Genomic DNA, 27,557 nt, shown 5'->3' with positions numbered 1-27,557 from the left:
TGTATGTATGTATGTATGTATGTATGTATGTATGTATGTATGTATGTATGTATGTATGTAGGTATGTATGTAGGTAGGTATGTATGTAGGTATGTATGTATGTAGGTAGGTAGGTAGGTAGAGTGAGTGAGTGAGTATGGTTTCACGCAAAGCTTTTAGCAATATTCCAGCAATATCAGGCAGGGGACACCAGAAATGGGCTTCACACATTGTACCCATGTGGGGTAGGTCTTCGCATGACGAAATAAGCTTTAACCACTAGGCTACCCCACCGCCCCAGGTAGGTAGGATGGATGGATGGATAGGTGGGTGGGTGGATGAACTCTCTGACTTCGCCTGAGCGTCATTACCGAAATAGTGTTTTTGTTGTAATAACAGTACCAGGCAATCAGACAATTCACAAAGGGGTTGCTTCTTTATACCATCCACAACATCTCTTATTTTCAGGGATTGTACGGTCACAAATAATGTAGTATAAATGTTGATGAAACAAAAATATTTCTGGAAATAGTTACTTTACTGCTGTACATACAAATGATGTGCATTATATGCAAGAAAATATAGGCAATCATGTTCTTAGGAGACAGTGTGCTGGAATGTACTAGAACCTTCCTATAAAGCAGAGAATATATTAAGAAGATGTGCCTTACCGTATAATTTTCTAGCAACTTATTCTTGCGTATATAAGGGGGGCTTGCTATTGCCTCTGAATTGTAATTGTAAATTACACTAAATTTTTGTTGTTTGTTGGTTTCAACTTGGGAATCCACATGTAACAGAAATTGGGGCTCATGTACATTTTCTGTGAGGTGAGGTGATAGAGACTATAGTTACAGATTGATCTGGAGTGGTCTAGCCATGGGGCACTTCGAGGACCATTCCCAGCAATAAAGACTTTGTCAATGAAAGTATTTTGAACTACACAACCATATTTTACCATTCTTACAAAAACTGGCACAAACTGAGAACATCTATTTCCTCTGTTAGAGTAGGAACTTATAATACACAGATGCAGTCAAGACAATACCAGTGTATGAAATAAGGCCCATCCGACCGCCCGAGACGGGTGAGATTTCAGAAGGATGGTCTAGATTTTCAGCTAGCCAGCCCGATGGTCTGGTAACAAATTTAGATGTTATATACATCTGAGTCATATCCTTGTGTCTGGTCTGGTTAAATCCATTTTGGACTGGTAACATTTTGAAGTTACCAGCCCTGATGTCTGGCTGGGGTTTTGGTTTATTTCATACACTGACAATACCGTGAATTATTAGATTCTATGAGGTCACGGTTCAGAAGAGTTGAACCAGATTTAATACTCAGCATCATTGGCGTTGCTGATTCAGTCACTAGTCTGCCTAGTTCAGACTAACTTACTTCCAGCTCTTTATGACATACCTACCTACAGTTTTGACTGTGGCATTCAGCAAGATTCACTCACTCACAGACACCTGATTGCTTCCCGGTAGATCATCCATCTAAATATTTCAGCTTCCCTGTATTGGCTACCTGACCCCATGTTAAATCACACCTTTGATGAGAGGTTACTGCATCAGATCAATTCCATTCCTATGCAAAACAGCAGCTGGTGCTGGCCAAACTGCAATGTTCCAGGTCTGTTGCACAGACAATATTTACCTACATGTAGGACATCAACGGCCCTGGTCTGTTGCACAGACAATATTTACCTACATGTAGGACATCAACCAGATGGATTACACAGGGTGGTAATGTTACATGAGTGCACAACTTCACAATGCAATCCTTGGTACTGGGAACATCTGTAAATTGTCATGTCAACTGATATTTGAATCTACACATCTCTCTAAGTGAGGAAGGTTTCATTCAAGACGCCCATTATCTTAACAGGATTCTGGAACCAAAGATAATAAAAAGTGTTGCCGATGTTTACATGCATGATTTGAAGATTGTGGAAATAAACTGGAATGAGTTTTTTAAAAACATACTGATTACTAATCATGCCTATTTAAACAATTTTTTATTTTGTTGATGATAAGCATGGGATATACCGGTACAAAAATAATGTCATGATTAACAGAAAATGCATCCTCAATTTTCTCAATATCTTGCACAAATACACCACAGAGAAATAATAAAGGAGCTAATGATTTGAATGTAGCTATTACTGAGGGGCACATTTGCAGTACTCTGGGATTGCATCTAAAGTCGACTCTTAATGAAATTTCACATTATGCATGAACAACATGTGATGCACACAGAAGCCAAAATCTATGTGCTTATAAGGGAACTCACTATCATGAATACAACTGAGCTAAGCACACACTGAGTCAGTATCTCAATCAACAAACAAAATTGCAAATTATGGGTACAAAATAGGAATGAACATTTATATACAAAAAGACCCAAATGATTGGCAAATCAAAAAGCGTAATTTCTCGATTGTAGGCTAAGTACTGTCAAAGATGTTGGCCTGCAATGAGACCTTGATGTGGCAGCTTAAAATAAATCCCTGACACCTACTGAAGTCACAGTAAGCAATATACCAGGGCAACAATTCTTGACCATTTGGGTCTGTGTCAAACATGACAGATTTCATTATTGTGAATGGATTTTGACTGGCCAGTGGTATGATATTAAAATTGGGCGTCCTGTCATTGTTCCATTTGCTAGAATTGTCAGCAGAAATTGTGACCTGCCAGATAATGATGCCAGATCACACTGCGTACAGCATGTCTCTCATAAACTTGCAGGAGGGGGCGCAGAGACACTGAACATTTTCATAAAGTGTCCCGACACATCTGTAATATAGCATCTGTGGGATTAGTCGCTCTCATATTCCCTGAACCACATTATTTTTCCTACTGCCTAGCCCTCCCTGCAATGCTTTAAAAGTCCTAAATGAAGCAAGTCTAGATTTCCTCAGGTCCTGAATCTGCCAACTCACTGGGGCTCCTTTTCAATTTAATGGAGTTATTTACTATCAATATTATACATATTCAGAGACTAAGTCTACTATGGGATGTTCTCAGTAGGACTGACTGAGTTTAGTTTTACGCCGCTTTTAGCAATATTCCAGCAACATCACGGCGGGGGACACCAGAAATGGGCTTCACACATTGTGCCCATGGGGATTCGAACCCGGGTCTTCGGCGTGACGAGCCAACGCTTTAACCATTAGGCTACCCCACCGCCCCTTCTCAGTAGGAGAGTGTACAACAGGGATCTGTCAATGTGGCCCAGTTTGGGTGTCCCTTCAGGTGGAATGGCAACACCACCAGGGCAACCATGTGCAAGTTAATCATCAGTATGCTGTCAAGGTGTCATGTACGTATTGCTATACATGGTGGACAAACCTGATATTGATCTAAATGCCAGAAGCAATTTCACAAACATTTATCACCATTACACCTTCATCGTGATTTCATCAGTCCCTTTACAGTAGGTCAGTAACATCTGATTGCCTTATACTTCAGTTACATGTCAAGGCCATCAGGCTGATACAATCTAAGATGATGATGCTTCACTCCCAGGGAATTGCATATAAACAAGATCCACAATATTTAAACAATTATAACAATAACATGATAATCGTTTATTTGTATCTTGCTTTTCCATGCTGGACATAACGTTCATGGCGTTACATGACATTATTGTTATTATTATTATTATCATCATGGATAATGGATCAGTTGTTTTTAATTCTCAGCTCCCTGGGGATCATACAATCCAAGCTGATTGTGAGGCTCTAGAAAGTAAACACACACATTTCTATCTCCTCCTACCAGGTACCCATTCCACAAAGGAACAAAGGAAGTCTAAGAAGGAGGTGGGTTAGGGCTTCACCAAGACATGAGAATGGAAGAGAATGAGATGGTTTTTTGTGTTTTTTAACATATATGCTGTGGGATCTGTTACAGAAACTGCATTTGAGTAACTGGAGACTCATCAAACCTGTCTTCATTATTAATCTACAGAGCAGCTGAGACACATGACAATATCAAAAAGTTTAGAACAGTTCTTAAACAGATTTCCACTACATTCCCAATCAAACGCTCTCCAGGTCTGAGGATACAATTAATAAGCCAATTAACCAAACCAAATTCCAAACTTCCCTTGAAAAAGGTTTTTAAAAAGTACATCTTCCTCATGCACAGAATTTAAATTCTTCCACAAAAACAATCCCACCTAAACACACAGAGAAAAGTATGAAACAGTCAATTTGAACACCAAGGTTCAGGGGAAATCTGCTCTGACAAGAAATGATTTTGATTAGTGTACAAGTCTGAATGACAAGTTGCTGAAGACCAGGGATGGGCAGTAGGAGAGGAAACACATCAGCAACATTTCTAGCCACTGCTACAACATGTTCCATCTGCTTTGTTGTTGACTGCAGAGTGCTCACCACAAGCAAGCATCTCGGAGATAAGCACTGCAACACAGGGCATGCATTGTACCACATGCCAGCACACTATCACTGAATGCTGTAGACATTCCACACGAACCTTCATGCAATAAATCCACAGATTAGTTTGTCAAAGGACACTTTATAACCATTACAGTCTGTAGTGAAACAACAGCTGGAACAGTCCCGGATCCCTCTGGATACAATGAACATTATACCACCAGGAAAAAGCCAGGTTTGATGATGTGCCTGATCTTGTTCTGGAGCACAACTAAATTATCACTAACCACTGGAAAAAACAATAAAGGGAGCAATGAAATATCTCCATATCACGAGGCTTTCCTTCAGGATTGATGGAAAGATGACAACAGCATCTGACGTGAAGGCAATCAGTGTAAAAAAAACACGTTATTATTTTATATCATGATGATCATGTTTATGAGAACATAACTATGATAAGAGTAGACAACAAACAGTATCTGACAAACAAATCTGTGTAAAAAAACACCAAGTTTGTTTTATGTAAAATGTTTATGAGAATATGCTGGGGATCTGATCCACAAGAAAGTCTTAATGCTACATAAGATAGTTAATATTTACAGCACATCAGCAATCTTTCAGCTGCAGTGACAAGTCCGACTGCCACATCTACCTTAAATGCTTGATACAGTTTAAAGGTTCACTTCGGGCTGAAAGGGTTCCTGTATCTCTGGCAAAACAATTTCTGTGCTGAGGCAGTGTAGCTTCAATCATCTGGTCTGTTTGAATTTTTTGCATATGCCCTAGGAGTTGCAGCCTATCACCCCAAAACATGACTGACACGCCAATATTTATGATACCAGGGAGCTTCAACTTGATCTTACTTAGCCAAAGCCATAGGTACAGTAACCAGAACCTTGGGATGAATGGAAATGGCTTCAGAAATACGTGGGAAGATATGGCATTCAAAATTTGAGGGTCCTCTGTCAATGACCCAGAAAAATGACCTTGATCACCAGGTAATCTAGGAGATTGATGTGAGCGAGCAAGCGAATTAAACAACAAAAATTCAGACAAAAAGAAAATGTACTGCTACAAAAGAATGAAAATCAACAAGTTTTAAAATAGCAAGATTCTTGAAGAGTCTTCAGTGTATTGTATGCTAACACTTAGGCTTTGAAAATATAAAAGTTTGATGGAAACAAATCCTTCCATCTAAATTGAACAGGAGCGCCAGTGAGATGGACTGACTGACTGAGTTCGGTTTTACGCCGCTTTAAGCAATATTCCAGCAACATCACAGGGGGGAGACCAGAAATGGGCTTCACGCATTGTACCCATGTGGGGATTCGAACCGGGTCTTCGGCATGACGTCCAGTGAGATGGAAGATGCAGAATGTAATCTGGAGAAAACATAACTAACTTCATCAAGGGGTTTTGTATGATGGATTGGGCTGGTGGAAGGTAAAATAACATGGTTCAAAAACCGTCAGAACGATTATATTGTTAGTAGAAACATTCTTATCTGCATTAATCACTATTTCTTTCAAAAAGCACTAATAAAATATCATGTTCTTTTAATTTTACAGAGTTGGACACAATTTGTTTTGGTCTAAAGTTATAATTTATTCTTTTTCAGGGCTTTTTGTTGGCTGTCTTAACTAAACCTCCAGGAACCCGGTATAATCACTTGTGTTGCTTTAGGATGGTGGTATGGGTAGATTTCTTTATTATAGGGTGTCATAAGGGTGTCTTGTGTTGTTCACCTACTTTTTATCCAAGATGCAAGCAGATCAGAGGTTATGTGTTATCTAGGACATCTTAACAAAGATTTCCATTTTATTACACTACACAGGATATTCTGCTGATGCTATCCCATATTAATTACCCAGAACCAGATCATGTCAAAGTCAAAGGAACCGTTACACACACCATGCCCAGTAACAGAAGAGACCCCATAGTTGACAAATGCTTCGTCTCTACAAATGGCTTTTGCATTGAAGAAAGGACTGGACTGAAGGGAAAATATAGCTGATATTGTGAGATAGACAAAATCACAGAGTTTACAACCTATTCTGATTGGTCTCTTCTGAAATATGTACTTCTATCTCTACCAGTTTCTTTGTTACCAGTAATTATCATCTACTATTACATAATATCATCAACAATATGTTTACTAACTCTCACTCCCTGTCTATATTTAAATACATGTGGATCCATGATACAATGTACATGCAAACTGATGTCTACCATCTCCCTTACCTATGTTGTACATACACATTTAGTCTGTCACACAGACCCTTAACTAAAAGACCAAAATTAGCCAGTGCAAGTCTAGAATTTGTGGCAAGTCTAGATCACTGCAGTTTATGAAAATGAAGAAAGTTTTACATTATATGAAGGAAATTTAGAAACAGTTATTATTCTCTAAAATATGTTCATTTCAGAGTCAGTCTAACAGACACTACACTCTGGCTCAAATGGGTTTTCTCTATACAATGATTTCTTGATTCCTTATACTTCATTCTTAGTAAACAATCTAATTTACAGTCATGTATTACATTACAGTAAAATCGTCATAGCTGATCTTTCTTGTGGCAAATTCTTGCGATGCACAGCATCGGCAATGAATGAGTAGAGTTCTAGCAGCTAGTGCTTCAATCCCTGTTTGGACATGAATGTTCTCTCATCTACAGCTTATGGCTGGCAAGGGCCCATGAAGCACCCAACCAGTCCCTGGCCTCTAATTATGGCTGCCAATGAAACATAAACACCCAGGATAAACACAGGTCCGCCTAATGGTCAAGGTGATGACCATCAACTGGCCATGAAGAGCTTCAACAATGACAGCCGTGCACATGAATCATGCCAGTCTGGCCTGACATTCTTGGCAATGTTCTTACCACAGCCTCCTCAGCATAAATAAACAGTCTCTGTTAAATGACAGAGTGGGAAGGTGCAGACATCCGCAGCAATTACACGGGCCAGGGAAACAGCATACAAACACAAACACTGGCCATGTCTGTAGCTTCACTGATAAGATGAGTATCAGCAGAACCATGGGATCATGTGTCTTCCCTAACCGGTTCAGCATCACACTTAATTTGCTGTGGATCACCCCTTGGTGCAATCTCACATCTTTAATGATATTTTCCCATTGCGGATGACATTGAAACGTAAACAAATATTATTGAAAATGCTGTCATTTTTGTTTGTTTATAATTGTATCATTTTTATGTCAATAAACAGTGGAACTTTTAAAGAGGGTTAACTTTTCCTATCTCAATTGAATCTAATTTTACTGTTTACTTGTGATATCAATTCCAGTTGTACAATGGGCATTATAGAGGAAGTTTACCGATATTACACGAAGCTGTTCACTGATACTGTGAAGATGGAATAACATGTAATCAAAAAAGGCATTATTCAGTAATCAGAAAAAGTTTGACACCAAAATGAACCTTGTTTCCATATCAACAGCACCCCTCCAGATATGCTAACTTCCATGACATAGATGTAAGAAATGTCTGATTAACAGAAGAAGCATTCATGGAACCAGTACAGACAGAACAAAATTCTGAAAATAAACACTGTCTGAGTTTCTTGTCTTCTAACATTTGATGTAATGTTGAGACGGAGAAGGCTTTGATAACAGGAATTGTTTCTTCAAACATATCTTCAGGAGTTAAGAAAGGCTTGATGTCACAGCAAGTGGAACATTTTCAAAATTGTGAAACTTGATAACATGAACACTAACTCACAATAAACTGTCCTTTGGGCCTCAAGATTTATCAAGATATAGGATAAGGATAAGGATAGGGATAAGATACTTATTGCACAAACGTTCCATGCAGAAACAGTGACAATGTTCTATAAACAAAATTTAGGTGACATGGGGTTTAATATTGCAGGTGCATGTGTTTGCTATGAGACTGGATAAACTTGCACAAGTCTCTAAGGTAATAATTAATAGTTTAAATGATAATTTCTAAAATAAATAAATAACAGTCTGGGGTACTGTCCGCTTATCTAGACTCGCCTCTTTAAATGATAGAATTACTCTACATGCATGGGCTTAGCACTCATGGGGTGCTAAGACTGGAGTAACGCCAGTTTTATAGTGCTTTATCGATGAGATACCATTTTACAGTGAATACCCCATTACACATTATACCCACTACAAGCTGACCAGTCCTCCTTTCATGACCTCAATGCCCAGTACAAGGCAGGGCAACAACAGGTACGCTATAATGCCTTTAGGTGTGATCCAGTGGTGGATCAGATCACTGCCAGCCACCAGGCAGACACATTATACCCACTACAAGCTGACCAGTCCTCCTTTCATGACCTCAATGCCCAGTACAAGGCAGGGCAACAACAGGTACGCTATAATGCCTTTAGGTGTGATCCAGTGGTGGATCAGATCACTGCCAGCCTCCAGGCAGACACTCTACCAACTAGACCACACAGCCGGTTTTAATCCTACTAATGAGGTCAAGGATTCAATTTAACATAAGTACCATGTAAATTGGTGAGAAAGTTCAAAACACCAAGTGCCATTATCTGTAGTGCAATAAGGAAGTTTTTGAACCACTCAAGCATTCTTACTTTGAACAATTTAACTTAATTGTTCTGGTAATTAAAATCAAAGCAAGCTGGTCAAAGAAAGATATTGTTAACGAATCTGAAAGTGGTTCTATATACAGTAACTTCAACTACTTTGCAGGACACTTTATTTAACTTCTAAAGACTTATGTCTATCTCCATTTTTCTGGCATATTTCAGCCATTCATCTAGGATTCCAGAATATGTGCACTTGGCAGACAAACTGAGTAAAATGTTTGGATGTGAGGGTTATCTTAGTACTTCATTCAATTCAGAAATTGTACAACTAATCATTGCAGTCTCCGGTTATTCATTGGTCCTGTCTTCAGTGAATTCCAGTCACCTCTATAGTTATAATTACATTAGTGATGATATTTATATATTTGTATGACCTTCTGGTGTACTGGCATTATTTTAAGAATTCAGTTTTTTAACATCTTTTAAGTCGAAACTTGAATTGATAGATCTGAGATTTTTGCATAATAGACTAAGATTTACTGAGATATAATCATTTTAAATTACAACTAGAGTTTTTTCACTGACATTTGCTTCAGACTTTGGTCAATATATCCATCTCAGGTGTAGATAAATCCCTGTATTTATTGACTGTTTAGGACAGGGTTGTTGTGAAGAAACACTGCTGTCAAAAGTCCATTTCCTTCACACACAGTTACAGCTGAGTAATCACTGAGTGAGTGAGTGAGTTTAGTTTTACGCTGCACTCAGCAATATTCCATCTATATGGCAGGTGTCTGTAAATAATCGAGTCTGAACCAGACAATCCAGTGATCAACAGCATGAGCAATGACCTGTGCAATTGGGAACTTCTACAATATGTCAAACCAAGCCAGCGAGCCTGACCACCCGATCCTGGTAATCACTGAGAAATGGGATACTGGTATGTAATTCACTCATGGAAATAGTACCATGGTTTACACTCGCACTGAAATCACCTCTTAATTTGGATGCAGTTGTTTCATTTTTCAGTTGTCATGCTTTGTCATTCACTCAAACAGCAATTACTCGGAGGTTATCCTTGACATAATCTCTGGGTGAACTCGAAACAGTAATTGAATAAAAAAAAGCCGACATGAACAGATCTAAATCTTCTCTGTCATTATCATTAATCAGTGGGTAATGATACTTCAACGTAAATTAAATATGCAATCATCAGCAATCACACATCTCTCAATAGCATTTGTTATCAGAATTATCAGAGATGACATGTTCATGATGGCATTCAACGACAACTTGGAAACTGAAATATCATTCATATCTGAATGTCATAAAATTAGAAGATAAAGCTACTCTGTTTTCAATTTTGCTGTCCTTTATCGTTGATTTAAGACCGCTAAATGTAATTTAAAAACCGAACGCGTTAGAGTGAGGTTTTAAATTAAACATTTAGCGGTCTTAAATCAACAATAAAGGACCCCAAAATTAAAAACAGAGTATCTATATATTCATTCTAGCACGACTGATAAGCGTTCTAAACCCGAACTGTTTGGCGCACAAGAACACAAGGCGTGAAGGGGCCTTTTTCCTGGAAATCGCTTGGAATTGTCCCGTTGAGGGACAGGTTGTATAATTAACAAAATAAGACATTTTTAACGACATAAAAGCTTTATTTCCGGAACCAGTATGCTTGTATTTGTAAGAAGTAACATACACAAATAAAAAAAAATACAGTTTATACTGTGAGCAAGTACAATTATTTGATTTTTCTAAAGTGAATTATTGATCTCCCCTACTGTATGACAATCGACTCGCCCCAATTCAAGCCGTGAACTCGCTAAGTTTAGCCGCCGCTAACTTTATTCACGGAAATAATTGTTGATAACCAGCCTACTATTCCCAATTTGGAAAAGACCTGACATGCCACGTTTTATGTGGGATACATGGAGAGTGGAAGTGGAAGGACTGGGCATTACGGCCGGGATGGAAGCGGTCAGGTTAGGACGTGTGGGGCGACGCGTGTTGTCGACGTCATGCCTGCTAGATCTAGACCCGGTTTGAATATACTGCAGCTTTTGCGCTGCTGATGGATTTTCCAGCTTCGTAGTTTCTTCACTGGGATTAGGGTCAAGAAATTCTTCTTCAAACCATTCGCTTTTTACTTCAAAAACACCAAAGATGCTGCCGAGGTAGAAATCGCCGATGTCCGACATGTTTGTTTACAAACAATAGGGTCAACGAGTTCGTTGTATTCATACGCGGTGAATCGGTCACTTTCATTAGCGGTCTTAAACTGCCATTTAAGTACGGTTTTGATGAGCTCTCAGCCAATCAGAATCGAGTATCACACTATGTTGTGCTAGAATTTCCATTAAAGGGTGCATAAGCATTAGATATGGTATGAAAAAAAGAATCCAGATGTTTATCAAAACTCCTTTTTGCACACAAGATCTTTTGCACTTCTGTTTTTATTTCTTCTGTTTTTGGTTTAACCCCGCTCATGTTGGTCTGTAAATAATCGAACCTGGACACGGCAATCAAGTGATCAATATCATGAGCATTGATCTACACACCTGCGATACGATGTGTCAATCAAGTCAGTGAGTCTGACAACCTGATCCCGTAAGTTACCTTTTACTGACTGACTGACTGACTGAGTTTAGTTTTACGGCGCTTTTAGCAATATTCCAGCAATATCACGGCGGGGGACACCAGAAATGGGCTTAACACATTGTGCCCATGTGGGGAATCGAACCCGGGTCTTCGGCGTGACGAGCCAACGCTTTAACCACTAGGCTACCCCACCGCCCCGTTACCTTTTACAACAAACATGCGTTGCTGAAGACAAATTCTAACCCAGGTGTTCCAGGGTCTTCAGCTGTAACAAAACATAATTCCATTGTGAGGAGTTATTGAAGGACTTGGCCAGTCATTACAACCCTAGTATTCCAGCTATGTCATAGCTGTCTGTCATTAAGTGGGGCGGTGGGGTAGCCTGGTGGTTAAAGCGTTCGCTCGTCACGCCGATGCCCCGGGTTCGATTCCCCACATGGGTACAATGTGTGAAGCCCATTTCTGGTGTCCCCTGCCGTGACATTGCTGGAATATTGCTAAAAGCAGCGTAAAACCATACTCACTCACTCACCCACTGTCATTAAGTGGACCCTGCAAACCAATGGCTGACAGCATGATCCCTGTTTCAAACAGTCAAGGTCAGACGACACACATTCAACCCCAGCACACTCTGGACAGGCAACATCTTCTACTGTCCAATGCACTGTATTTCCACCCTACTTCGGTCAATACACTGAACCCATTCAACACCATAACTTTGTTTTGACGCACCATCGGAAATATGTGATGCTATAAATAGGTATCTAATCTAATTACATGAGCGAGAGAACATCTGTACCAAGTTACTGGTAAGACAGATAGAGATGGCGACTTCCTTGGACCTACAAAAGGAAATACGTCCAAGGTACATGGACAAAAACAAAATGGGATAAGCATGGGTACTACTGGTCCCACAGTTTGAAAAACAAAGTTATATGGGACAACAGTTGCAAGGCAACGTCTTGGGAAGGAAGATACCTCACACAGATATCCAGTGGAGATATGATAACATTCCAGTATGGAACCTAAGTGCGTATTCTCTGCACTCAAATGAAACAAAACAAAATCCAGCGAAACATTCCCTAGGATCTGTAGCCAAAATAATCCAGCAAAAAGGGCACTACAAGAAGTGGCTGATAAGTTAAGACTGACAAAACATATCTGTGCGAGTCCAAAGCTCTTACAAGATGAAACCAGATTCAAAACATTCATTATAACTCAAACCCAGATCCGTCACCATCCCTATTTGAAATGAAAACCTTGTCAGTGTAAATCAGCATTTCGTAAGGATATCTCAACATTGCGCATTTAACAAGTACAACTTTTTCCTACTTTGCAAACAGTCCTAGCTTCCTGCATAGACACCTCAACGTGTGTGGCCCGGCTCCATGTTCCCATTAAAACATTCTCGTCTTAATGATAGAAGAAGGAACTGTTTAAATAAGGAGACATGTTACACTATTCAGAAATTGATAAGTTCTAATAGCTTTTTCTCTCACTGTTTAGACCAAATGGGAAGCAGTAATTTTTGCACAACTGCTAAACTAATAAACAAGCGAATGTGTATGCGTAACACTATAGTACGCAGGTATTTGCCTTGAACACAGATGATGTAACTATTCGAGTTAAATAGCCATGACTAAATGGAAACTGACAGCCTGTTTTTCTCACTTCACTTTACTGAGAGGGATGATGTCATCTGTGGAAGCGAGGAAACATAGGAATGAATAGCACATATTTTGTTTTTAGAATGAATTTTTTTCACAAGAGTCACTTCATGATTAACCATGTAAGATATGTATTTCTTGCACTGGTTTGCACATTGCATAAATATCGACTGTAATGCATGTCAGGGCATCCTGTAGAACTGGAGCTAAAACAGCCTGTGAACGCATTATGTGAAATGCAATACTTTTTCTTGAGTTTGTGCCATGCCAACAGCTGTTGGGACAAGTTGTGTGGTATAAGGGAGACAACTCTATTTCTCCATCGCTGCTTGGCACTGCTGCTATTTGTATTACAGCATTAAAGAAAAAACAGGTTCTACTCCAGTGAAATTATCAGCAAAAAATGTAAAAAAAAGTAACAGAAATAACAATCTTTTTAACACATCTGTGTTAATTTGCATTAATTCTATGATCAAATCTTGACAAATGATCAGTCAGAATAAGTATGGTATTAGTCAAATTCTGTCGATATCACTGCGAGTGACATCAAGTGCTTCAATTATGCTATTGTTGGCGGAATCAAACTTTGGTGTTTGAAGTGGCAAGCAAACACCTGAGCCACTGGCTCAAACCAATGCCTACATAGATCAATGTGATAGAGATCAATCAAGACAAGTTTCTCCTCCACCAACACAACAGATTTCCATGGCTGTAGACCAAACCGGTACATGCTTCTCAAGATTGTTTATCATTTCAGCATTAAAATGCTGCATACAAACATTGAATTAGAAGATAAAGCTACTCTGTTTTCAATGTTGCGGTCCTTTATCGTTGATTTAAGACCGCTAAATGTAATTTAAAAACCGAACGCGAACACGTTTTATGTGGGATACATGGACAGTGGAAGCGGAAGGACTGGGCATTACGGAAGGAATGGAAGCGGTCAGGTTAGGACGTGTCGGCCGAAGTGTGTTTGTCGACGTCATGCCTGCTAGATCTAGACCCGGTTTGAATACTGCCACTTTTGCGCTGCTGACGAATTTTCCAGCTTCGTAGTTTGTTCACTGGGATTACTGACAAGAAATTCTTCTTCAAACCATTCACTTTTTACTTCAAAAACATCAAAGATGCTGCCGACGTAGAAACCGCAGATGTCCTACATGTTTGTTTACAAACAAAAGGGTCAACAAGTTCATTGTATTCATACTCGGTGAATTGGTCACTTTAGTTAGCGGTCTTAAACTGCCATTTAAGTATGGTTTTGATGAGCTCCCAGGCAATCAGAATCGAGTTTCACACAATGTCGTGCTAGAATGATGTATAACGGGGACAAATGTCTGTATCGCACTTACCATCTTCTCCTGTGCTGCCTTCTCACTGACTTCAGGGTCAGTGTGTGAGGGTCCAAAGAACATGGCCTGTTCCTGGTTGTAAGTGAACTCCACACAGCCGGACTGGGCCAAGAAGTGGCCGAAGTGACGCAGGCAGGTGATCCGGAGAAATGTCTGGCAACAAATACACAATGTGTCATAATTTCAAACCAAAATAAGTTACAATGTACCTAACATTTCCTGTAGTGTGCTGTAGTGCGAGCTGAAGTGGTAAACAGTGATTGAGGGTGATAGAAATGCAGATCTTACGTTCATTTTACTGAAGTAAACAATATGATGTCAAACAGGGCCAGTCATGGATAAAAGGGAGACAACACTATGAGAGTTACTACTGTTTTGTCAGTCAATTTGTAGGGGAAATATTTGAGAATGAATTCCTGAGAAAATTTAGGTTAAATGATCCAAATGATGAAGAAAGTTGTTTTATGTTGTTCATTTTTTGACACTGGCCAATAATTAACTCACCTCCTGAATCTCACTGAGCTGTCCCCTGTGTTTGGAGGTGAAGTCAATGGTGGCCTGGATGTCGGCCAGGGCGGAGAAGCCAGACAGGTTGATGTCCTCTCGGGAGAGGGAACAACTGAAACCAGCTTGGTGCGCTACTGTCCGTCAGCCGCATCTTTAATTCATCAGACCATATCTGATCTGTGGAACACAAACACATTGAGAAAATACATACAAAACAAACACTCTGCTTCTGACATCTGTTCATCTTAGTTTGTAAAAAGGGAACTTTGGGCTTACCAATGAAGAGAGGCAGTGCAATGTTTCCATCATTTCCAATCAGAGTGAGACAAACGTGTTGCTTGGAACGTGGTCAATATTCAAAATGTCATGCACTAAATCGTTTTTCACGTATACAAAGTTTGAAATGATGGACTGTCTTGATGGAGTTTGCTTCATCCTGGTGGTTACTGAAGTCCTCAACAGCAGAAATGTTTGCATCATCATTAGCTATGCTTCCAGGCAGATTTTGTGAGAAGTATGGTGAGAGATGGACATTTGACAACAAATCTGGTCAACATGGAGGATTTTAAGTGAGTTTAAAACAGTCAAGCTTTACAGACATGTGGACAACAGACAACAGACTTATGGATAGGCTCCTGGCATCCTCCTGAGACAAGTGTGTTCACTAGTCCATATCAAAGACTAGTTCCCTCCTTGCCATTTCATACCCACTTCCTGCCTAAAATAGGAGTGGACTAAGAAGCAGATTAATACTCCAATTACAGAACATTTGACCAATTCTTCATTCATGTTTTGAACACAAAATCCTGGTTACGGCAATAGCTATGGAAATAAAATAAAACAAAGACAAATGTTTTCCATTCCATTTCCTAAATCAACTTGCCTATGTGCTCATAAATGTTTGAGTGCAAACTTCACAGTTTTTAACTTACATGATAGGATGTATATGACAGAGACTGAGAGGCAACACTACTTTTAAACAACCCCTGCTGAGCGTTTTCTCTTGCTACAATGTGCAGTCCTACTTGATACCAGTCTCACTAGTCCGTATTTCTCAGCTATTGTAAGAGCAAAATGCAGCAGTCATAAGCATCTTTAACTGTGGTAATGCGTGATCTTGCTAGATTGTCAGGAATGATATCTGAAAATATTTGTATTATCTGACTGACCAAGTCCTCGCCATGGTAGTCATCTTAGTGAAACAATAAAAATAAAGACAGTGATCTGATTGGATGTCATGTGTTCATCACAAGGGACACAACTCATGTTCTGACACAAGAAAAGAAGGCTGGAAGTGGCAAGGTCAGAAACTGGGCATTGCAAAGATTAGTCGACACTCTTGACAGATGTCTGGTGAACACAACACTCCTTTAGTGAGTTGTCCAACTTTGATATTCTCAAGCCTTCTAATCCTTTTGATGGATCAAAGTAATATTAGCTGATAGTACTCTCACCATGGCTGATCAATTCTTTTTTCCTGAGGCAGAAAGTTGAGCAGAACTGACAATCTGCACCACAAGGACTGGGAGCTCTGAAAAACATCAGTCTCATCACATATACATCGTACATAAACTGTCACAGTCTTACACACAATATACAACCAACCGCGTCACTGATCCTGAGTACCCAATTCACCTTGATGACATATAAAAACAAACCCCAATTCTTTTCATTTCAGTGCCATGAACAAATCTGACACAAATTCGGTGCTGACATCATATTATTTTTGGTTCATCATTTCAGCACATTTGGAGATGATGAACTAACTGGATGGTGAAAGAATGGACGATATGTGATGGTTCACCATGACCTTCAGTCCCAGGCATTCTTCCGCATAGCAGTCTTTGTGCTCAGTCTTACTGCTATCATAAATCAATGTAGAAGATAGTGAGTTTGTGAAAGTCGTGTAGCAAAGATTAGTTTTGAGAAAGGAGAACCTGGGTATTCAATCAAATACACATAAGTATTTACAATATTATTTTCCTAAATTAGACTTTTTCATCTTGCAGAGCCGAAACAAGAGTTTATGTCTTTGTCCCAGTGCCGTACCTGAGCACAAGTGTTGATGATGGTGGAATGGCACTGCATCCAGTCACACATGACCTTGACAGTGGACAGCAGACCCTCTGTCTGGATAACCTCGATCACCCGCTGCAGTCTCAGCCGCTCAGCCTCCGCCCTGACAAACAATGTACAAATCAAAGTGTGCACATAATGGTCTGTCTGCTTATCACAGTATTGTTTCATTCCCATAATTCTTAGCACCTGGCAGAGCAACAATTGCAAAATGGTAACATCATTTTGTATGACGAGGCCAGAGTATTAAACCAATAACCTTCTGCTCTCCACGCAAATGAACTTATTATAAACGAGAAATGAGAGTTCAGCTGGTGTCATAAAACTGCACAGAGCCTAAACATTCATCCACTTTCAGTGTTTTAACATAAAAAAATGAAAACAGACTTTGACAGATTTGGTTGTTTGTTGATCAACATCTCACTCAGCAATATTACAGCTATATGGCAGCAGTCGGTAAATAATCAAGTCTTGACCAGACAATCCAGGTATAAATATCATGAGCATCGATCCGTGCGATTCAGATTTAATGACATTAACCACCTCTCATAACAAGCATGGGCTGCTGAGGTCCAGTTCTTACATGCATCTTCTTGGGTACACTTTGACAGAGCAGATATTACTGTATACTATCATTTCAATATTGTTGAAGCTTGATGTATACATGGTGAAGGGAAAAGACATTTCTGTACATTAAACAGTGAATACCAAGTTTCTTTGGAGTGAGTGAGTGAGTTTAGTTTTACACCGCACTCAGCAATATTACAGCTATATGGCGGCGGTCGGTAAATAATCAAGTCTGGACCAGACAATCTAGTGATCAGCAGCATGAACATCGATCTGCGCAATTGGGAACCGATGACATGTGTCAACCAAGCCAGAGAGCCTGACCACCCGATCCCGTTAATCGGCTCTTACGACAAGCATGGGTTACTGAAGGTTCATTCTAACCCAGACCTTCACAGGTAAAGTTTCTTTGGACATGTTGGAGGGGCAGTCCTTTATAGGTAGATAATAGTGATGATATTGGCCTGACTTTCACACTGGATTTCATTGCAATAATGATCCACACACTGCATTTCATATTACAATATAGTGCAAGCATTCTTTCATCTGCAATTTGTTGTGTTGAAAGCCATTTTGTTGAATGTTTCTATGGTTACAAACTTTATGCTGGCCACGAAGAGTTTCACCTTTTTTCCAGATGCTAATTTCTAAATATAAAGCATCTTACCTGTCGTTGTAGCTATCACAGGAATTGTCATCATCAGCCTCAATCTCAGACTCAGTGAGTCCAGATGGATCTGAAACACAATCATGTTGATGACAACAACTCCAGTACTACAACTGATCATTCAGTACACTGAATACATGCCACTTCTGTTATCTTTATTTACAACCTGAATTCAATACACTAATTACTTCATTTGTTAGTGAATTATGATTACTGCATTAGTGATATTATGGGTTACAATACACCTTCCTAACGTAACCAAGTTGATTGTTGTCAATACCCAACATTCCATTTTATTGTTAATGTTAATTTTGAGAAACAATTTTCTTTAACCCCCTGGCTGCCGAGTATTTTTTCAGGCACACATTTTCATGCAGTTTGAAAAGTGAATGTTGTGCGAGAATTGCTCTCATGTGGTCCTGGATCTACGTAAGGCTATAAAATTACACAGAAATGTAGAATATTAAATTTCCTATCCGTTGGTATAAATATAAGTGCAACTACCTTGGCGGTTTGAGAAATAGACCTTGCTAAATGTTGTCAAAATTTTTGTTATGGCTAAAAACAGTAAATTTCTCCGCTTTTATCAAGCACCGATAAAAGCACTGTGCTACCGAATGTTTTAATGGGGCATCTTTACGAGGAAAGTGTGAGCGAAGAAAATACAGCCTGATATCTGAACGACATAAGTGTATATGAATTGGGTTTAGTGCTTGTGCATACGCGTTATACTCAACATTAAAAATGACTCGCAATAAATGTCAAAAATGTATTTTCTTCTATGACGCCAAACCACTTAAAAGAGAGGTCATACACGATAATGATAAGGGGCATAACTCCGTTAGCGTAACACTAGGTCAATGTAACTCAGATCACTTGAGAAAATGTGTTGTGGATGCGGACGCTATATTTTCGTTATTTTATATTCATGGTGAACCTCACTATTCCAATTCAAAGTTCCCCAATGTGAACGGATGCTTTGGTAGTTTCACAATTTATAAGAAAAGATGACAACGTATTACATGTGAAAGCACGTAATAGCGATTTGAATGGTCCTATCCGATATATAAGTAGTTCTTAGATTCCCATATTCTCCTGTTTGTGTAGATGTAATTTGACTAATTTTGCATCGTTATTACCAGAGTACTAGCCATATCTTCAAATGTAACGAAAATTGCTGAAAATAATACAACATTTTAGTTGACGTCATCGCTTGTTTTATGCATTTTCGCGACGCGGAAAACGGCTTTATTACATTGGTATTCTGATGAGTATATATCTCACTTAATTTCCATTCATTGTATCAAAGGTCTAGACTTCTATGTCAGAAGTTAACACTCTTTAGACAAAACATAAAATGACTGATTTTTCCATTTAAATAGTGTCCTGAATATATCAACAATTAGACAGTTTGACAGCGTATCTTATTGTGACCAACACGCGCACCTGTTTGGCATCAATTTAACGTAAATAAAAATAATATTTCACAACACCCGAATATTTTGTTTTGGATAAGAATTTTGTTTGTTTATGATTTTGAAGCTATTTCTCTTCATACGCATGCAAGGAAAGATGCATAAAGATAGCTTTTGATATATGGAACTATATATTAGAATATGGATATAAGATTTGTCCGAATTAACACATGAGATGGTATATATATTTTTCAACAATTTTCCTATAATTAGTTAGAGTTTGATATCCTGTCATCACAATATTATTTAATCGAATATGAATTGAATATATTATCAAAAACAATGATAGAGAATCATAAAACGTTGCCAACAAACGCGCACCTTGCCGATCTATATGCATCATTCTTTTGTCTATAAAACGACACAAAATTATGCAGTGAACAAGACAATTCCTTTAAATATGTGTGCATGTACATTTCACACAAACGCAGTCTTTCAAGCACAGCGTTCGTTTTTACACCCAATATGTTTCGTTTCATTTCATCTAGACAGTTATTATTGGTGACACAGACTAGTTTCAAATTGATTCTAAAATGTATGGGGAATTCAGTGATGCATTTTTCGAAGCTGAATATGAAATCTACGTGATGTAATAGGCGTCTCAATACCGGCCTTCGCGAAACGTGATTTTGTAAACACTATCCAATATGGCTGAAAGCGCTCTACGGTGTTCGTGAAAGTGCATTTTCGAAAACATTCCAACCGATTCTAGATTCATCGGCAACGTTTCAGAATTATAATTAGCGAAATCATGTAAAACTGATATCAGTGATCATAAATGTGTTATTTTTGAAATTCAATATTCACAGTAATTCCGATTTTCACATTTCAAAACATACAGCAAATAACGCTGTGAATCGCGATTTCATACTGTGTCAAAAATGTCGCCATTTTCGATGAAGCCTATTTTGAAAGGTCATTTTCAGCACTTGAGCTTTGTCTAAAATAATAGTGGATGGTATCAAGAAACAGGAAATTTCCCGCAGAATTCGAAACTCTGAAGTGTATTTGTGTGCGTGGGATACTTTGATTTTTATTGGACTTCAAATTGAGGGTTGAAGGGGAAGGACATATATGTCCCTGTGGCATCCAGGGGGTTAATGTAGATTTATATGGAGTAAAATATTTTTCTCCATAGATTGTCACTAGATAAGCTCACTCAGGTATGTCATGAGAGCTAAAAAACCTTGTGAAACATCTTTTACTAATTACTTGCTCCAGCTACTGACCAGTGATCAGAGATACATCGACCAACACATCTGTACCTGTGTCTGTGGGACATGCACTGACTTCGGTGTCAGTCTCGATCTGGAAGTTGACCAGCTTCTTGGTGATGTCTGCCACATGATGAGCCTCCATGGACGACAGGAAACCTGCAGACAGTCAACAGACATCAGTCTACTCAACACCAGTAGAGTAGACAAGAGATATTGGTCAAGTAGTCAACTGACAACAGTCTAGTGGTCCCAAGTCAGGTGGTCAACAGGCAACAGTCTAGTAGTCAACTGACAACAGTTAAGTAGACAACAGACACTGGTCAAGTAGTCAACAACAACAGTCTAGTAGACAACAGACAACAGTCCAGTAGACAACAGACAAGTCTAGTAGTCAACTGACAACAGTCTAGTAGACAACAGACAACAGTCTAGTAGACAACAGACAACAGTCTAGTACTCAACTGACAACAGTCCAGTAGACAACAGACAAGTCTAGTAGTCAACTAACAACAGTCTAGTAGACAACAGACAACAGTCTGTCAACAACTACAGTCCAGTAGACAACAGTCCAGTAAACAACTGACAACAGTCTAGTACTCAACTGACAACAGTCTAGTAGTCAACTGACAACAATCTAGTAGTCAACTGACAACAGTCAAGTAGACAATAGACAAGTCTAGTAGTCAACTGACAACAGTCCAGTAGACAACAGACAACAGTCTAGTAGTCAACTGACAACAGTCTAGTAGACAACAGTCTAGTAGTCAACTAACAACAGTCTGTCAACAACTACAGTAGTCAACTGACAACAGTCTAGTAGACAACAGTCTAGTTGTCAACAGACAACAGTCCAGTAGACAACAGACAATAGTCTAGTAGTCAACTGACAACAGTCTAGTAGTCAACTGACAACAGTCTAGTAGTCAACTGACAACAGTCCAGTAGACAACAGACAACAGTCTAGTAGTCAACTGACAACAGTCTAGTAGACAACAAACAACAGTCTAGTAGTCAACTGACAACAGTCCAGTAGTCAACTGACAACAGTCTAGTAGACAACAAACAGTCTAGTAGACAACAGACAACAGTCTGTCAACAACTACAGTCCAGTAGACAACAGTCCAGTAGACAACTGACAACAGTCCAGTAGACAACAGACAACAGTCCAGTAGACAACAGACAACAGTCTACTAGTCAACTGACAACAGTCTAGTAGTCAACAGACAACAGTTTAGTAGTCAACTGACAACAGTCTAGTAGGCAACAGACAACAGTCTAGTAGTCAACTGACAACAGTCTAGTAGACAACAAACAGTCTAGTAGACAACAGTCTAGTAGACAACAGTCTAGTAGTCAACTAACAACAGTCTGTCAACAACTACAGTCCAGTAGACAACAGACAACAGTCCAGTAGACAACAGACAACAGTCTAGTAGTCAAGTAGACAACAGTCTAGTAGTCAACTGACAACAGTCTAGTAGTCAACTGACAACAGTCCAGTAGACAACAGTCTAGTAGTCAACTGACAACAGCCCAGTAGACAACAGACACTGGTCAAGTAGTCAACAACAAGAACAGTCCAGTAGACAACAGACAACAGTCTAGTAGTCAACTGACAACAGTCTAGTACTCAACTGACAACAGTCCAGTAGACAACAGTCTAGTAGTCAACTGACAACAGTCTAGTAGTCAACTGACAACAGTCTAGTAGACAACAGACAACAGTCTAGTAGTCAACTGACAACAGTCTAGTAGACAACAGACAACAGTCTAGTAGTCAACTGACAACAGTCTAGTAGTCAACTGACAACAGTCTAGTAGACAACAGACAACAGTCTAGTAGTCAACTGACAACAGTCCAGTAGACAACAGACAACAGTCAAGTAGTCAACTGACAATAGTCTAGTAGTCAACTAACAACAGTCTAGTAGTCAACTGACTAGTCTAGTGGTCAACAGATCAAAGTGTAGAAAGCAACAAACTATATAGTCCTCTAGACAACTGATGACAGTCTAGTAGTCAACAGATAGCAGTTGTCTGCAAGACTGGTGGTGACTGTTGGCCACTAGACTCTTGTCAGTTTACTACTAGACTGTTGTCTGTTGTCTACTAGACTGTTGTCTGTTGACCACCTGACTGCGGACTACTAAACTGTTGTCAGTTGACTACTTGACCAATGTATGTTGTCTAGTAGTCAACAGATAGCAGTCTAGTAGTCAACAGACAGCAGTCTAGTAGTAAACAGATAGCAGTCTAGTAGTAAACAGATAGCAGTCTAGTAGTCAACAGATAGCAGTCTAGTAGTAAACAGATAGCAGTCTAGTAGTCAACAGATAGCAGTCTAGTAGTAAACAGATAGCAGTCTAGTAGTAAACAGATAGCAGTCTAGTAGTAAACAGACAGCAGTCTAGTAGGTCAACAGATAGCAGTCTAGTAGTAAACAGATAGCAGTCTAGTAGTCAGCAGACAGCAGTCTAGCAGTCAACAGATAGCAGTCTAGTAGTCAACAGACAGCAGTCTAGTAGTCAACAGATAGCAGTCTAGTAGTAAACAGATAGCAGTCTAGTAGTAAACAGACAGCAGTCTAGTAGTAAACAGATAGCAGTCTAGTAGTAAACAGATAGCAGTCTAGTAGTAAACAGATAGCAGTCTAGTAGTAAACAGATAGCATACTAGTAGTAAACAGACAGCAGTCTAGTAGTCAACAGATAGCAGTCTAGTAGTCAACAGATAGCAGTCTAGTAGTCAACAGATAGCAGTCTAGTGGTCAACAGATAGCAGTCTAGTAGTAAACAGATAGCAGTCTAGTAGTAAACAGACAGCAGTCTAGTAGTAAACAGATAGCAGTCTAGTAGAAAACAGATAGCAGTCTAGTAGTCAACAGATAGCAGTCTAGTAGTAAACAGATAGCATACTAGTAGTAAACAGACAGCAGTCTTGTAGTAAACAGATAGCAGTCTAGTAGTCAACAGATAGCAGTCTAGTAGTCAACAGATAGCAGTCTAGTAGTCAACAGATAGCAGTCTTGTAGTCAACAGATAGCAGTCTTGTAGTCAACAGATAGCAGTCTTGTAGTCAACAGATAGCAGTCTTGTAGTCAACAGATAGCAGTCTAGCAGTCAACTAAATCAATCCTGTTAGTCGACTTATGACAAGCATGGGTTTCTGGAGACAAATTCTAGTCTCAGAAGGGCAGAGGCATTACATACAATACATTATCATGATATGAAGTTCTGACATCAAATGATTCAAGTACAACAAATGTAAGCATGATGAAGTATGATATTTATTTGTGAACATCATATTCTGACATCTTATGTGCTATTATACAAAGCCTTGATTCACCCAGGCTCTCTGAGGAGACAGTCTATCCATTAGACCACAATGGTGGTTAACTTTACTTTCCAGATATGAACTGTATCATCGTTAAGTGTATTATTAAAATTGTGATTCATTCACAGTTGCAAATATAGAAGTGTCGACAAAGATGCTCAACCTACCTGGTGGAACTGGAACATCTTTCCTGCCTTGTATGACATCTTTACAGTTCTCATAAGCTGCAATGTCTGCTTGGTACTGTTTTGTGTTGAGCAGATCAAGATTGAGGTCCTGCCCAAGGAAGGTCATTGACGAGGAGAACAACTCAGATGACAACGTTACTAGATTCTGATTTCCCATGAGATCTGACCAATTGCCATTCTCTTGGGCCATTTTCACAGATGACCCTGAACTCAGTCGCAACCTGGACTGATTGTTGCCATGAGATGATGCAAAGCCAGTCTTAAGGTCCTGACTTTCCATCAAGGAATCAGAGAGATCTGAATCAGAGTCATTGTCAAAGTATGTGGCTAGATCATCATCCGAATCTTCAGAGACAACATCCTCTTCCATGTGCTCACCACCTGTAAACAACACATGGACGCAGATATTGATGGACGCTCATGCTACAGAGTTCTTGAGTACTATATCAATTGTAGATGAGTTAGTGGCACGGACTGTACAGTCAGAAACTTTTTGTGGCACAGGAATACCTGCAACCAATATTAAGTGAGTGAATGAGTTTAGTTTTACGCCGCACTCAGCAAATATTCCAGCTATATGGCGGTGGTCTGTAAATAATTGAGTCACCACCACACAATCCAGTGATCAACAGCATGAGCATCGATCTACATAAGTGGGATACGATGACATGTGTCAACCAAGTCAGCGAGCCTGACCACCCGATCCTGTTAGATCGCCTCTTATGACAAGCATGGGTTACTGAAGATCAATTCTAACCCGGATCTTCACTGGTACCAATTTTAAGATGTATTTGTTACCTTTTCCCAACATTTCAAGCCACTTAGTTCTGCCATTAAGTAAATAAGTCAGACAAATCCTCACCTTCACTGAGATCAGAATCTTCGGACAAGTCTGACATGTCACTACTATCGCTATGGTGACGCCGTCTACGTCGCCGCAAGTTGCGGAGTCGTGATTGCTTGTGCTTCTGCAATCAGAAGATTTTCCTTTCTTTCATGATCAGGGGATAATAACACTGGCACAAAGCATTTTCTGTACAGCTTTTGGGTTACACCATTTACACAGGAACAACAACTGCTGTGTGTGTCAGGGTGTTCTTTGTGTAACTTGCTATCATTATTAAACAATATGGTTGTCTGTAATTATCGCAGTGTTCACATGAACAAGAAGAGCTTTATTCATTTGAAAACAATTTTAGAATATTCGATGTTCAGAAAATCCATTTGTAGCAGATGGTGTTTTAAATATCATGGATGACGCTTAACTGGCACCTTTTACTCGTCTACTACTATCAGAAAGGACACCAATGTTACAACTTTCTGTAACCATCACATACCCCTTAAACACATAATCTTTATCTGTATTTTACATACAAGAGTCCTCATTAATTTTTCAGTGCACCAAACAATCAGATTATGACATATCCTTCATAAATTTACATTGTTGTTGTGCCTAAATTTATTGACACCTGAAAAAGAAAACATGTATTATCATGTACATACAATGCTTAATTCCATGAAATTTCAGTTATCGTGTGGCTGCCACTTATTTTCACATTACTTAACCGTTTATGATGCATATAGGATTAGATTAATGTATAGTATACTGGTCGTCCTCCATACCACCTAATTTGTAGGAATCAATACCTTTGGTTTATTGCCTTCCTCCTGAGTCAGCATATTGCTTTTGTCGACACTGTTGTTCCTGTAGTCAGCTTCGTGACTGGACATCTCATCCCGCTCTGTGTCCGAGGTGGACGAGTAGTTGTGGTCATCGTGGGGGAGAGCTGCAGGAAGGACACAGTGACCACACAACTATAGTGGTATTCTATTTCATCAGTGTTTGAAGTAAAGGGGTTCCTGGGTCCTGGCAGCTTACTGAACAGTATCTGAATCTAGTGACTCGCCCTTATTAACACCTGAGAATGACATCTCATCTTCAATGTTTAATTTCAAACTTACATTCATTCTGGTGAAGTGGTAAAGTTCCATCATGTTTACAATTATTGCACTTGCGCAGTGACATGCATGGTTGTGTGGGACTGCTCATACTAGTCCAGACTTGTTCCTGGTTTATAGAGCTAGCCCACTGAGATGCCACACCACAGCATGTACATCTACTCAGAAAGATTGACATCCAATGATCGACTCCAGCACCTTGAGCATGTACTAGTTACGTGGATATGTGCGCTATATAAATATCCTATAATAATAATAGTAACACTGAATATATCATTATCTGTTCACAGTATCTGCTTGGACTGATTGCCAAACATCCTAACAACATAGAAAACACAGCACTAGAAAGGGAAAACAACCTACCTGCTATAGACTTGTGTGACTCTAACAGCTTATTGGGATGTTCCTTCTCATACAGCACCCCCTGTAGTCTGTTGGTTACATGGTTCAGTATGTGCGAGAACAGCGCAAGAAGAAAGGCAATGGCGGCTGTCACTTGAGGTGAGCCTATATAGGGGAGATGACACAATATAGTGATTAAGTTTGAATCAAATAATAATACTGTTGAATGTACATTTCCAAAAGCTTTCCATATATCTATTACACATAGTATGGTTTCCAAAAGCAGTCATGTGACCAGCCCTGAATGCATTACGGTCATGTTTGAACCCAGTCGGAATATACAAGATTCCTATACACAAACTGAACATTGAAAGTATTATTCTAATGCTTGATTAATCAGAACATGGAACTGACCAGTCAAATGTGAAGAAAAACATGACACTGATGTCCTAATACAACATAATGAAATACCGGTAACAAAGCACCTGATTTACAACTTAAATTGATGTTCAGAGACATATTGCAGTATTATCAACATGGTCTATGCACTCAAATCACCTCCCCATCTCCACCGAACTACGAGGGGTGTCCCAAAAGTTTCCGGCCTCCTAAACTTATATATGATCTATATGAAAATTGTTCCTAAACTAATCCCCCTTCACTTCAATGCA

The 27,557-nt window shown here is 39.3% G+C and overlaps 1 protein-coding gene across 1 annotated transcript in view; it reads right to left on the bottom strand.

Moving 5' to 3' along the window:
• Nucleotides 1–27,557, bottom strand: part of LOC124290981 (protein SMG5-like) — a 75,884-nt gene that overhangs the window by 29,215 nt on the left and 19,112 nt on the right. The window contains 11 exon segments of the mRNA XM_046727841.1: nucleotides 14,556–14,708; nucleotides 15,060–15,161; nucleotides 15,163–15,241; nucleotides 16,520–16,593; nucleotides 17,112–17,241; nucleotides 18,373–18,442; nucleotides 21,113–21,220; nucleotides 24,565–24,966; nucleotides 25,448–25,553; nucleotides 26,233–26,372; nucleotides 26,908–27,051. Coding sequence (XP_046583797.1) covers nucleotides 14,556–14,708; nucleotides 15,060–15,161; nucleotides 15,163–15,241; nucleotides 16,520–16,593; nucleotides 17,112–17,241; nucleotides 18,373–18,442; nucleotides 21,113–21,220; nucleotides 24,565–24,966; nucleotides 25,448–25,553; nucleotides 26,233–26,372; nucleotides 26,908–27,051 — 1,508 coding nt within the window.

The sequence above is a fragment of the Haliotis rubra genome, unplaced genomic scaffold (assembly GCF_003918875.1).
Source record: "Haliotis rubra isolate DU_JTF1 unplaced genomic scaffold, ASM391887v1 Scf48, whole genome shotgun sequence".
NCBI lineage: Eukaryota > Metazoa > Mollusca > Gastropoda > Lepetellida > Haliotidae > Haliotis > Haliotis rubra.
Note: the sequence above shows the minus strand (reverse complement) of the source record. Positions and strands in the feature narration are given on the sequence as shown.